Below are 12,764 nucleotides of genomic sequence, written 5' to 3'. Positions count from 1 at the left end.
TACAGTACTAACTAGTATGTGGGTCGACAATTACTATTGATTATGGCTGTAGTACATTTAGGTTTTGGTATTAAATTTAAAATTCTTAATTTATTGGCATGACATTCAAAAGAGTGTTTGGACTGGAACCATATAATGGTCAATACATTACGAACACATTTATTGCCATTGCTTGATAGGTAATGTAATCAATAGGTAACCATGCAATCCATAAAATGTAAGCGTAATCTGATTAATAATATTTAAAAAATCTAATGTAGTCTAATTACTTAATTTTTTTTGTATCTAACTGCATAATCCAGATACAGTAACATGTAGTCTGATACTCAACACTGCATGCCACAGCAACTATAACTGACACTTTCCTTTATAGACTCACTTAAATTTTAATGTAAAATCAAAAGATCAGGACCATGTTATGCGTGAACCACCCATAGACTCTAGCAATGTGAGACCACTGCATAGTGCTTTACTAAGGTTACAAACTAATGTGAATAAAAGATATATGATTTCTCAAGACTTCTCATTTTATTTTGTGAGTGATTCTGTCACAGTAGAAGGACTGCTGAACTTAACCAAAGACTAGATGTGACAAGGTGACACACATTTGACCTCTCACGCAAAGCTCCTTTGGAACCGTAGAGACATATTTTGCGCAATGGGAGCCATAAAGTGTGGGATACATGAGATCACTCAATAGGAATTCTTGAGTCACTCAATAGAATAAATGTGACAACATTTCAGTGGAAAACATGCTCTCGCGTGCCACGACAATCCCCTTATAATTGGTTCCCCCATTTATTTGAACCACCTCTTTCAAACAATTTGATTTAAGGGTATATTCAAAATCTTGACTGGACAAAGTGTCCTATGATTTGTTGGACATGCTTTATGCACTGTCGATACTGAAGCTTTACCAGCCCTGTTGTCTGCTAAGATATGAACCAAGGCTGGAGACAGCCGGTGGGGGGGGGGGGGGGGGGGGTTAGGGATTTGGCAAGGGATAAGCTACGCAGCAAGAAGGATGCACTTCTTTTATGTAGTGACATATGGATAGCAGTTAAGTACCAACAGCCTTCCAGAGATGGGATTACATTTTTGGGCTTTTTTTTTTTTTTTTACAGTTTATCCATGCATGTTTTCCTGATGCTGTCATTTGAGGCTCTTGCGGGACTTGAGTACAATAATTTCCCATCTTGAAATGTTTGTATGGCCAAAATCACTCTTTTCCAACAATACATAAAGCATTAATTTGATAGCTTTTTTTTTATTTTTATTTAAGAGTCTACAGGTAAAAAGATTTTTAAGAGGTTCGTAAAGTTTGTGCAAGAGCAAATTCTTTAATATTTGGTGATACATTCACTCCTGGGGTATTTTTACCTTGATTCATGAACATGGCAAAAGGATTATTCACTCAAAGATTTATGCTATTTGGACTAAAATATAAAAATGTATTACCAGGCTCTCTGGAGTTCTTAATTGCAATTGGTCAATCGCAGAATGCTGCAGTCAATTTCTTTTGTGTATTGAATGCTAAACTGTATACAGTATTTTAGAGTTGTCATTGGCAACTGATTTCTCACCTACAGTAGCTATACTAGTTTCATGTCTCTTGTATCACTTCTTGCATAATTACATAATTTTAACTCAAATCTATATTGTGTCCATTTATTCATTAATTTGTTAAATGGCTGTCTGTTATGCCTTAAATGTAACAAATGCTATAGATTGTGCAATAGGACATCAGATAGAGAATATAAAAGTGAAGGTGATAATGTGACATACTTTGAGCTGAGGCACCGTCTGAGTGAATAGGAAGCTCCTCCCCCACAAGTGCGAGAACATTCACTCCATGTTCCCCAAGCGTCCCAGAGCGTGTCCCTGTCTTCCTCTGAACGCGCTGTCCGTGAGCTCTAGGGAGAGAAAGAGAAAGATTCAGAATAAAAAAGAGTGACAAAGTGGAAAGAACCAGTTAATCAACAAATAAACATACACATGACACAACGTATCACTTAGAAAAAAAAGTTCCACTCTTTGAAGTATAACATACACTGGCAGACAAAAGTTTGGAATAATGAACAGATTTTGCTCTTATGGAAAGAAATTGGTACTTTTATTCACCAAAGTGGCATTCAACTGATCACAATATATAGTCAGGACATTAATAACTTGAAAAATTACTATTACAATTTGAAAAAGAAATTCAGAACTTCTTTAATATGGTATATTAAACTACTTCAATGAGTTCTCTTCAAAAAATCCTCTACGTGCAGCAATGACAGCTTTGCAGATCCTTGGCATTCTAGCTGTCAGTTTGTCCAGATACTCAGGTGACATTTAACCCCACGCTTCCTGTAGCACTTGCATAGATGTAGCTGTCTTGTCGGGCACTTCTTATGCACCTTACAGTCTAGCTGATCCCACAAAATCTCAATGGGTTAAGATCCATAACGCTCTTTTCCAATTATCTGTTGTCCAATGTCTGTGTTTCTTTGCCTACTCTAACCTTTTCTTTCTTTTTTTATTTTCTGTTTCAAAAGTGCTTTTTCTTTGCATTTCTTCCCATAAGGCCTGCACCCCTGGGTCTTCTCTTTACTGTTGTATATGAAACTGGTGTTGAGTGGGTAGAATTCAATGATGATGTCAGCTGATGAGGACATGTGAGGCATCTATTTCTCAAACTAGAGACTCTGATGTACTTATCCTCTTGTTTAGTTGTACATCTGGCCTTCCACATCTCTTTCTGTCCTTGTTAGAGCCAGTTGTCCTTTGTCTTTGAAGACTGTTGTGTACACCTTTGTATGAAATCTTCGGTTTTTTGGCAATTTCAAGCATTGTATAGCCTTCATTCCTCAAAACAATGATTGACTGACAAGTTTCTAGAGAAAGCTGTTTCTTTTTTGCCATTTTTGACCTAATATTGACCTTAAGACATGCCAGTCTATTGCATACTGTGGCAACTCAAAAACAAACACAAAGACAATGTTAAGCTTCATTTAAAGAACCAAATAGCTTTCAACTTCTAGAACCAAATTAGCAATTTAGCATGATTACTCAAGGATAAGGTGTTGGAGTGATGGCTGCTGGAAATGGGGCCTGTCTAGATTTGATCAAAAATGACTTTTTTCAAATAGTGATGGGTGGTGCTGTTTTTTACATCAGTAATGTCCTGACTATACTTTGTGATCAGTTGAATGCCACTTTGGTGAATAAATGTACCAATTTCCTTCCGAAACAGCAAAATCTGTACATTATTCCAAACTTTTGGCTGCCAGTGTAAATACCATGGTATATGAATATGGTAATTATTCAGTAGTACATTATTTCCATCTAATACCATCACTGTACCATGATACCACCAGAGTAGGCTACTACTACTAGGTATAATTTTAAAGCTTAGAATCTGTATTTTACAATGCATATAGGCATTATGACCAAAACTGAACAAGTGCAAGTGTTTTACTCACAGAGAAAACTATAGCGAGTAATAGCTAAGTACATGTCTTTGACATACATGTTACATGTAAACAGGTGCTGCTTATAAGCCACATTTTCACTTATAACTTCACAAAATAACTGAACATATAATATCACGTACCATTACATAGAGGAGGAGATTCCCGTTAAAACGAGCCCACACACAACATAATCGTATGCATAGATCATTAGATAATCCACACAAAGCACAACGTGCACACAGCACATAATATGCTATCTGGCTAAAACACGTTAGCTTTCCTGGATGACTTCATCAGAAATGATGTAGTACGTTGTCCAGCGTTATGGAACGTAAACCAAATTGTATTATGATTCTGATCACTGCAACCTGAGGTGGAAGTCATGCAAATGTGGGCAGAGAGGATCGTTCACTCTAATTAACACAGAATGGAACTGAACTTGTTGAGATCTTGTTACTCATGCCTGCATACCTTTAGTCATTGTTGTATCTGCACGTGTAATTAGTTCTTATGTAAAATTATTATGTTTTATTAGTTTGGAGAGGCTTTTGGATGCTTGGAGAGGTTTTTGGATGCTAGGATAAATTCATTTTGTAATACCTTAACTTTTGATTACTTTGTCAAATCGACACAAAATTTTTACTCAATTACAGGTGACATGATTGGGAACAAAACAAATGCTTTTCCAGAGCTACCTTATTAACATCCTGAGATATAATGTTAAATAAAAAATAAAAAAATAAAATAAGTACATTTTTGGCTCAAGTTTTCAGCAGTTTCTTAGGCTGAGAGTCTCATAATTTATCATGATCTATATCATTAAAAAATATAAAAGTTTTCTTTAAAATGATACCAAACAATTGACCCTCTTTGTTTTTTTGTTTTTTTTTGTTTTGTTTTTTGTTTTTTTGTTTTTGTAGAGTTATAAGCCTTTAATTTTGGGTATGCCACTGAAACAGGAAATCTTTAAAAACACCCTCAGAGCTTAAAGGGTTCAAATGCAGATACTGTTGTAATTACTGTGTGTATCAACCAACAAAGCATCAACAGAATATGTGCTTATTCCATTATACCAACTTTTGTTTGCCTCAAAAAAATACATTAAAAAAAAAAATAATATTTTTTTTTTATTTGTATTGTCCAATGTAGACAGACATTAAAGTATGCATATAATCAGTGATGGATGTAGTAGCAATCATGGCTCTTTTTGCATAAACTGGAAATTAAACTTACATGTCATTTTCAAGGTAAAGCATTAGTCAACAGCCAACAACAAGAAAAAAAATATCATCAAAAACTGCAATAAGAAAGCTTTACTGTGGTACAAAAAGGTACATATTTAAACTAAGGTAAAGCATAAAATGAACAAGCCAATGTTTAAATTACTGAGGCTATGACACTTTTGCCACAGAAATATTATTTTGGTCACAGACACAGCTGAAAAATGTATGATAACTTGAAGCCAATGAGCCACATTTAGATGAGTTTGGCCTAATAAAGCCTAAGGCTCACATTCACCTTGTCAGCAATTTCCGAGCACATCTTGGTTGGCCAAGAGAATTCAGTGTGAAGACAGCAGAGAAACAATGGGACCCCAAGTAACCACAATACCTTCCTTCATAGAGATGACTGTTCTTGCCAACATATATCATTCAAACAGCACTGCAGAGATATCATAGTCTTCAGTCTGTGGTAAAATGCTGAATTTTTTGCTGAATCAAGAATCAGATCGGACCTAATTTAACTAATTATGGCAAGTCAGACATATGAAACTCAAACTTTTTAATGTTATACCAATCTGAATAGCATACATCTGACAGACAGTAAAGGATTATTAAACAAATATGCAAAAGCTGAACTAGAGGTTGACAGATATGGGGTTTTTAATGGATAATGCCGATATCCAGAGAGCAGGGTGGCCAATAGGTCGAAATTATGTTGATATAGCACACAATTTAATATAAAAGTAAATAACATATACATAAATTGGCTAAACGTTTACTCATTACACAAAAATTTCAACCTTCTAAAAAAATTTTTTTGTTTTAGATGGTAGATTGCAGTTTATTCTCTCCATTTTATTAATTGTTTGCACATAAAGAAATTGTAATACATTAGGAAGAAGGAAATAACAACAGTACACACAGTAGTCCAGCAACCATAGACATTATGTGCGCATTAGGCTAGCAATCACATTTTCGCACAAAAAGGCAGAATTGAACTAATTGCTCATACTGTACAGTGCACACACAGTGAATATGTCATTTACTTATAGTGCACAAGAAATGCTTTTACTTTAAAGTTGCTCTATCATTCTCATGTGGATCCAGCGAGAGCAGCAATCTACTGACCGCTTCCAGTTTATTTGACCCGGATCGCCTGCTTGAAGTGTCACAGACTGAACATTGCACAACATTTGTGAGTCAGAGGAACACAGTTTCGGTCCAGGCTATTATAAAACATGTTTAAGAGGAATATATATGAGTTCTCCACAGGAAGAAAATGCATTTGTGCAAGTTTTGTAAGGTTTGTAAATTAAATCTGTTTAAACGAGATACCCACATATATGAAGCTTTATTGATATTTGCCTTTTTATCATTTTACAAGACATTTAACAATAACAGGAAACTGTAGAGAAGAGAGAGAGAGAGAGAGAGAGAGAGAGAGAGAGAGAGAGAGAGAGAGAATAAAACATCCAAGCACATTAAACATCATGAGCTCATCCACATCTGTCAAGGCTCTGACAGTTTAAATGAGACTGTGTTGCACACCGAACTATTATTGTGGTAACACGAGGGCATTAACAACAAAACGAACTGCGATTGGTCATTTACGTGTTTCAGATAACTCAGTAACTCCATCAAGTGCAAGCAGGTGATTCTAAGCTCTGTTGTGGCTTAAGAAACTAATCGGCCACACTGGAAAAATGTATCGCCTGCTGCCAATAATATAAAAAAATGTTTTTGGTCGACCACTAAACTGAACTTTTTAACAAATATTTTAGTTACATAGCGCAAAATTTGGTTGCAAATGCAAGTAATTTCCTCTCATTGTAGAGGGCTTTACATAGAGCAAAAGATTGATCTTGGGATTTAAGAATCGATATCGAGATCGTTCAAATGAAGATCACGTTTTTAACTAACATTTTTAGTCGCATAGTGCAAAATTTGGTTGCAAATGTGAGTAATTTCTTCTAATAGTAGAGGGCTGCACATAGAGTAAAAGACTGATTTTGGGATTTGGGACATATGAGGCCAAAGGAAGCAGTTTGGTGTCTGCACAAAAAGTGAATGGGAAAGAATAAGGTCTGTTAGGAAATGGTTGAAGCTCTCATGTTTCCTCCAGAATATTTCTGTCAAATGTCAGAGTCATCCTTTTCAGAGAGAAATGTTAGGCCTTTTTAACAAGATCCAGCCAAGTTTTTTCTCCTCCAATATAATGGAGCATTTGGCAGTGAGAAGATAGGAGAGATTAATCTGGTTCCAAGATCAACATTGTGTGAAGATAAAATTCAAACCTGCAAGGACAATGTGCATCGGAGGCACCCAACTTTCCTGTCTGAAACTACAGTAAGGACGAATTCCAAACTGTATTATTGCAACCTTGAGGAGCATTGCAGGAAGGGAATGCTACTTGAAGGACCATTCCAAATGAAAAAGAGCTACTGAAATAAGTTTTACACATATTTTATTCACTCTCAAATCAAATAATTGATTAACATCCCATTTGAAGCAGCCAAATCAAATATGGCTACTATGGTGGAGTCATGACGTTTGGTCACGTAACATTCGAGAACCAATGTTTGATGTTGATATTATTTTGATGTTTTTGATGCTCAGCCTGTGCTATATTTTTTGTCCTCACAATTCACTTTCATTGTATGGCAACAAGCGTGTGACGATTTCCCAAATGTTTCCCTTTGTGTTCCACCGAAGAAGGTCATTTGAGTTTGGAGTGATATTACTGTGAGTAAATAAATAAAGAAATAAAGTCTTTGGTGTAATTAGGTAAGGGGTAGCCAACCATGCTCCTGGAGAGTTACCTTCCTGCAGAGTTTAGATCCAACCCTAATCAAACACACCTGAACCAGCTGATCAAGGTCTTCAGGATTACTTGAAAATTACAGACAGGTGTTACAGAGCAGGGTTGAGCTGAACTTTGCAGGAAGGTAGCTCTCCAGGAGCATGGTTGGCTACCCCTGAATTAGGGCATGGTGATACTTTTGAATAGAATTTGCCCCAAGTCTGTTAGTTTCTCAATGACCAATAGGACAAACTGGTCACTGAGTTTGATGAACATCAACCCTAGGTGACAAACTTTTTTTGTTTGTTACAGGCTTATAAAAAGCTCTTTAAAATAGAGAGTCTTGATGGCCAAACTCAGCTGGGGCTTGGGCAGTACAAAGCAATAAAATAAAGAGTCTGGTATGATTCATTTGGGAGTGTAGTACTATTATGGTTGTCCAGTAATCTGCAAATGTCACCCAACATAGCCATTGTGTCCAGTCCTTGCAAGCATAATGGATATTGCAGCATAAGCCAACATTTTACATTTATGCATTTGGCAGACGCTTTTATCCAAAGCGACTTACAGTGCACTTATTACAGGGACAATCCCCCTGGAGCAACCTGGAGTTAAGTGCCTTGCTCAAGGACACAATGGTGATGGCTGTGGGAATTGAACCAGCAACCTGATTACCAGTTATGTGCTTTAGCCCACTACGCCACCACCACTCATCACAGATGGGGACCATTCAAGTCTGTGAAAGACAAAAGGGAATGTGTTTAAAGCACCTGTCTTTTCAATATTCATTTGAGCCCCATGCGGGCAGTAAGACTGGTGGGGTCCTTTCAAATCCCCTAATTTTCATGAAACCTTCAGATGGCATTCATGGGATTTAGTAATGGAGAACTCCTGTATCGAACACCTGCTCTGAAGCGCATAGTGGCCACTGAACTGGGAAATGTTTTTCAACAGCTAGTGAGCAAAAAAGAGGCACCATGCAAAAAACTGCAGGGCATGACTATTTTCTCTGAAAAACAACTTTTCGCACTAAATTTTTTGACATTATCCCAACAACTTGGCATCTCGTTTAGTTAAGGATGAAAAATGGCTCTGGTGAAGAAAGAAGATGAAGCTAATGAAACTGCTGGATTATTTTCTTTGGGCCCAGTAGCAAAATGGCTCATTATTCATCTTAAGTTCCAAATTATCAAAGAAGGTATGCTATAAACAGCCTACACATTTGCAATTCTAAAATATAACTGAGGGGAATGGGCATGCTGAGATCTAAACACAGTTGATGGACCATTGAAAAAAAAACATATTAGCAAAGAACCTTCTACAAAAAGTTGGCTGCACCAAATCTGAATAAATAAACCTTGCTCCTGATTTTAGTTTCCCATCCAACAGTTACCTAGTTTCCTGTGAAAAGCAATTGGTGTGTTTGCACTCAATTATAGAATGCCTATTCACTTGACAAATTTAACGGAGGGCAATTGAAGGCTGCACTGAGGTCTTGTGGCAGTCGTCTCAAGTGTAAAAAGCAGCAATTCCTAGGTTCCTTTTCACAAAAATATTGAAAGAAAAGGGAGGGACCAATCAGTGGGCCCCACAATAAAAATGCATACACAATTTGGAGTGACTATTTGCACCCAGGTGTAAGCAACACCTGCCACACAGTGCAGCTATTTGCACCCCAATAGTCTTTGGAAACAGAAATGTAGGACAATCTGCATTGTGAGTATTGCTTCAGCGGCATGGGGCATAACGCCGGTGAGACTGTGCCTTTTTGACCTGTATTCGATTCCGCGTTTGTCAAAATCTTTTTCCAATTCTGTCTCCTCTCTTAATATTTTCTTTAATACTACTCATAATAATACATACAAATGAATATAAAGGTAGTTTCACTATAGTAATATTGTAGTAACCATGTTTTTGGGAGGAAAACATAGATTTTATTAATTTAACAATGCTGTTACACCAGTAATGTGGTGTTTATAAAATAACCATGTTTCATTTTGTGGTTACTATGATTTTACTACAAAATACCATGGTGATACTATGGTTACTGTAGTAAAACCATGGTTAATTTTTGTAAAGGAAGGTTAGGGTTAGGTTTAGGGGTAGAGGCTGGTGTAGTGTTTCTGTGGGACTCTAAATAAACACAATAAACATGCCGCAGTGATGCCCCCTATACTGTTAGTATTTAATTAAGGGTGCAAATAGTATCTGCCACTATCTGCACTGGGGTGCAAACAGCATCTACCATTATTTGTACCAGGGTTGAGGTGCAAATATTATTTGTCACTATTTGCACTGGGGTGTAAATGGCATCTACGTTGATTTGCACCAGGGTAACATAGTATCTGCTTAAAAAATTAAAGGGTCATATCATACTTTTTTTGCAGCAAAAACCGTCATAATTAATTTTTTTTATGATGAATTTCCACCCATATGACCACAGGCTAAGAAGGCATGGGCGGATGAGAAGCGAGTGTGAAAATTATTTCCTCATCCATTGTTTATTTAGTGTATCTATGTACAAAGCACGGCCCACACAGAGGCCACTTCCAAACTAAGCAACTTCCTATTGGTCAAAGCAATGATTTTGCATCCAACAGTTCATCAAACTTGAACCCCACACAAAATTTGTATAGGGAAATTTCGTCACCACCAGAGGTCCATCAGGTGAAATTCCTGATCTTGCAGATTCCCACTGATGACTGTATTTCGCCCAGAAATTTTGCCATGGAAAAGTACATTTAACCGAGCCTTGAGAATTAAGCAGGCTGTTTTTTTTTTGTTGTTTTTTTTTTTTTGCTGCTGTGCCTTAACAACTTCTATGTAAAAGCTCTCTCCACATGTGAAATGAGCAACAGCTCTTTGGGCTGCTAAGACATGTTGGGATCCTTCAGAGTGGCAGATGCTACACACAGAAACAGCACAAGTTTTGACAGACTTTCCCACATTTTCCTCTTATCATTATTTCTGGCATTAGGAATAACAGTATATATACTACATCCTCCATATGTCCTGACTGGGTGTAACAAGTATTTGAACATGGAATAGACATTGATGCGTCATTGTGGGCGGTCATGTGTTTGTGTGTTCCAATGTATTTATCTGTCAGATGTCAGTAAGTTGAGGAAATGCAGAACGAGATGTTCTTGTTGCATATTTGTAATATATATAGTTTTTTCAACTGGAGAGGAAGTTTTGAGTTCAGAAAGTTACTGTGTTAAGGGCTGTTCACTCAAAACACATTACATCCATCTGGGCTGTCTTTTGATTCTTTTTCTATGTAAACATGCGCTAGACGGATGTATTTGACAGTTGCGCCACATCTCACTTTTTTTCAACATCTTACGCAGGAAAGCCATGTTTTTAGATGCAGTGTCAAGTTAAAAGAACTTCAACTTTAAAAAACACCTGCTTTCTGTTCCATTCATTGCACTGCATCTAGCTTTTTTTTTTTTTACGCTAGAAAGCGTTCCCTCTGAATGGCCCCTAACAGTTTAAACATATACTTTTATAGCACAACGATTGATTCCTTGTGATATGACCACTTTAAATCTTAGATACCTGATTGGATCTTTTTTGCTTTACTTATCCCTTCATCAATCAGCTGCTGTTTTCACTATGACTGTAAAATACCAAATTAACCCTCTTATAAACCATCAAACCTCTTCCTTTCCTCCCCTCTTCCCTGGGAGCTTCCTCTACGGGCATGTATAATATTTTCCATTTCCAACCCCTGGATTTAAAGTGATCATTTTAGTTCAAGGGGGCAAGAGCGAAACCCCATACCATGGGACCATCAGCGTCTGAAAAGGACAAACTCAGCAGACTTGTGAAATTGATTTAAGATATCTGCTTGCTCAAAGAGCACCCATTGACAGCCTACAGAGCCCAGCACAATGCACACTTTCACAGACCCAGGGTTACATCAATATACATGGAATGAACTTTATTTAATTGGGAAGTCATATGATTACCTCACATCTGTTTAAGCTCTTGCCTGCCTCTCAGTTCCCCACACTGTATTTGTTCACATCTCATTTAGTGCCTTCTCATTTTAACAGTTTGGAACAGATCCCCAAAGACTTCACTTTAAATAAACCAACCATGCCAGCAAAACAGCAATGCATTTGAGGGTTTTCATAAATAAGTCTATCACAATACCAGTCTTTTGGAGAAAATATGTCCAAGTGTTGAGCAACAATATTGTCTTTAGCTTAGATGGATAGACTATCAATAAATATGTCCAAAGTGCATTTCATCTCTCTAATAATGCAGAAAAATTACATGCCTATGAAGCTATAAACACTCCACTACATTTAAAACTAAAATATAAAAATATAAAGTCAAATCTAATAAAATATAAGCAAAGTAAAATAATGTAAACAAAGGCACAAAACTAATAAGCAACAATGTTATAAACGTACATCTAAAATTTCTAGAAATAGAATTGAAAGAAGAAACAAAATAAAAGAAATGATTTCACTGTACCAGGAGCAAGAGAGAAGCCAGTAATAAAACAGCAGCCGCAGTGGACTGGTCCATGCCTCCTAAAGGGATGCAAAGTCACCAGTGCTTGCGTTTGAGTTTAGGTGAGAGCGTGTGCGAGTGTAAGCCTGGCGCGTGGAGTCTCACTTTTGGTGTCCAGTAGATTGTGTTGCCCATGCTTCGCTCTCACACATTTCCTTCTTCGTTCGTCCCTCAACCAAAGCAATCAGAGGGGGTTTTGGAGCCCCAAGAGCCCCCCAGTCCAGCGTGCCAACCAATCAGAGGGGGCCCCAGTCGTGCATGCTAAAGCAAACACACGACCTGCTCCAGCTGCAGTTTCACACATTCACACACTCTCTGCTGTTATTCCTTCAATTTCCTCTTGCCCTTCACAGTGCTCTCGATCTCTACCTAATGCAACTACTAACTCTGTTCTTGCATATGCTTGCTTCTCTTTTTCATCTCTTTCTCTTTTCTCCTCCCCAAATGTCTCTATCTGCTTCTGGCTTCTGGCTTCTCATTCCAGCTAATCTTAGTTCTGGCCTGTCTTGCTGCCCACTAACAACAGTCACCTTGGAAAAATCTGGTAGATGACTAAATCATTAAAAATTGCACATGCAGATGCACTGCCACAAGCTCTCTCTCTCTCTCTCTCTCACTCCTATTCAAGCTGGTCATATTGCGTGACCCATTCAAATAAAATGAAACAGCCTCATCAAGCAAGGGCAACATATTTGGGCCCAGTTGCAAGAAACCCCTTAAGTTAAGCCTAATGTACACGACTCCAGCTCGTCTCCT

General features: G+C 37.4%; 1 protein-coding gene across 4 annotated transcripts in view; it reads right to left on the bottom strand.

Moving 5' to 3' along the window:
- LOC127450427 (ADAMTS-like protein 1) overlaps positions 1 to 12,764 on the bottom strand; it is a 292,344-nt gene that overhangs the window by 98,421 nt on the left and 181,159 nt on the right. For 3 of the 4 annotated variants that reach the window (XR_007898997.1, XM_051714544.1, XM_051714547.1), the window contains exon 3: positions 1,786 to 1,913. Coding sequence is in view for 3 of the 4 variants with exons in the window: in XM_051714544.1 (XP_051570504.1) it covers positions 1,786 to 1,913 (128 nt within the window). In the remaining variant the exon portion in view is untranslated. Of the gene's footprint in view, positions 1 to 1,785; positions 1,914 to 11,969; positions 12,340 to 12,764 lie in introns of those variants that run through there. The other variant, XM_051714548.1, reaches the window with a different exon arrangement.

Source organism: Myxocyprinus asiaticus, chromosome 2 (assembly GCF_019703515.2).
Source record: "Myxocyprinus asiaticus isolate MX2 ecotype Aquarium Trade chromosome 2, UBuf_Myxa_2, whole genome shotgun sequence".
Taxonomy (NCBI): domain Eukaryota; kingdom Metazoa; phylum Chordata; class Actinopteri; order Cypriniformes; family Catostomidae; genus Myxocyprinus; species Myxocyprinus asiaticus.
This window is presented reverse-complemented; position numbering and strand designations above follow the sequence as displayed.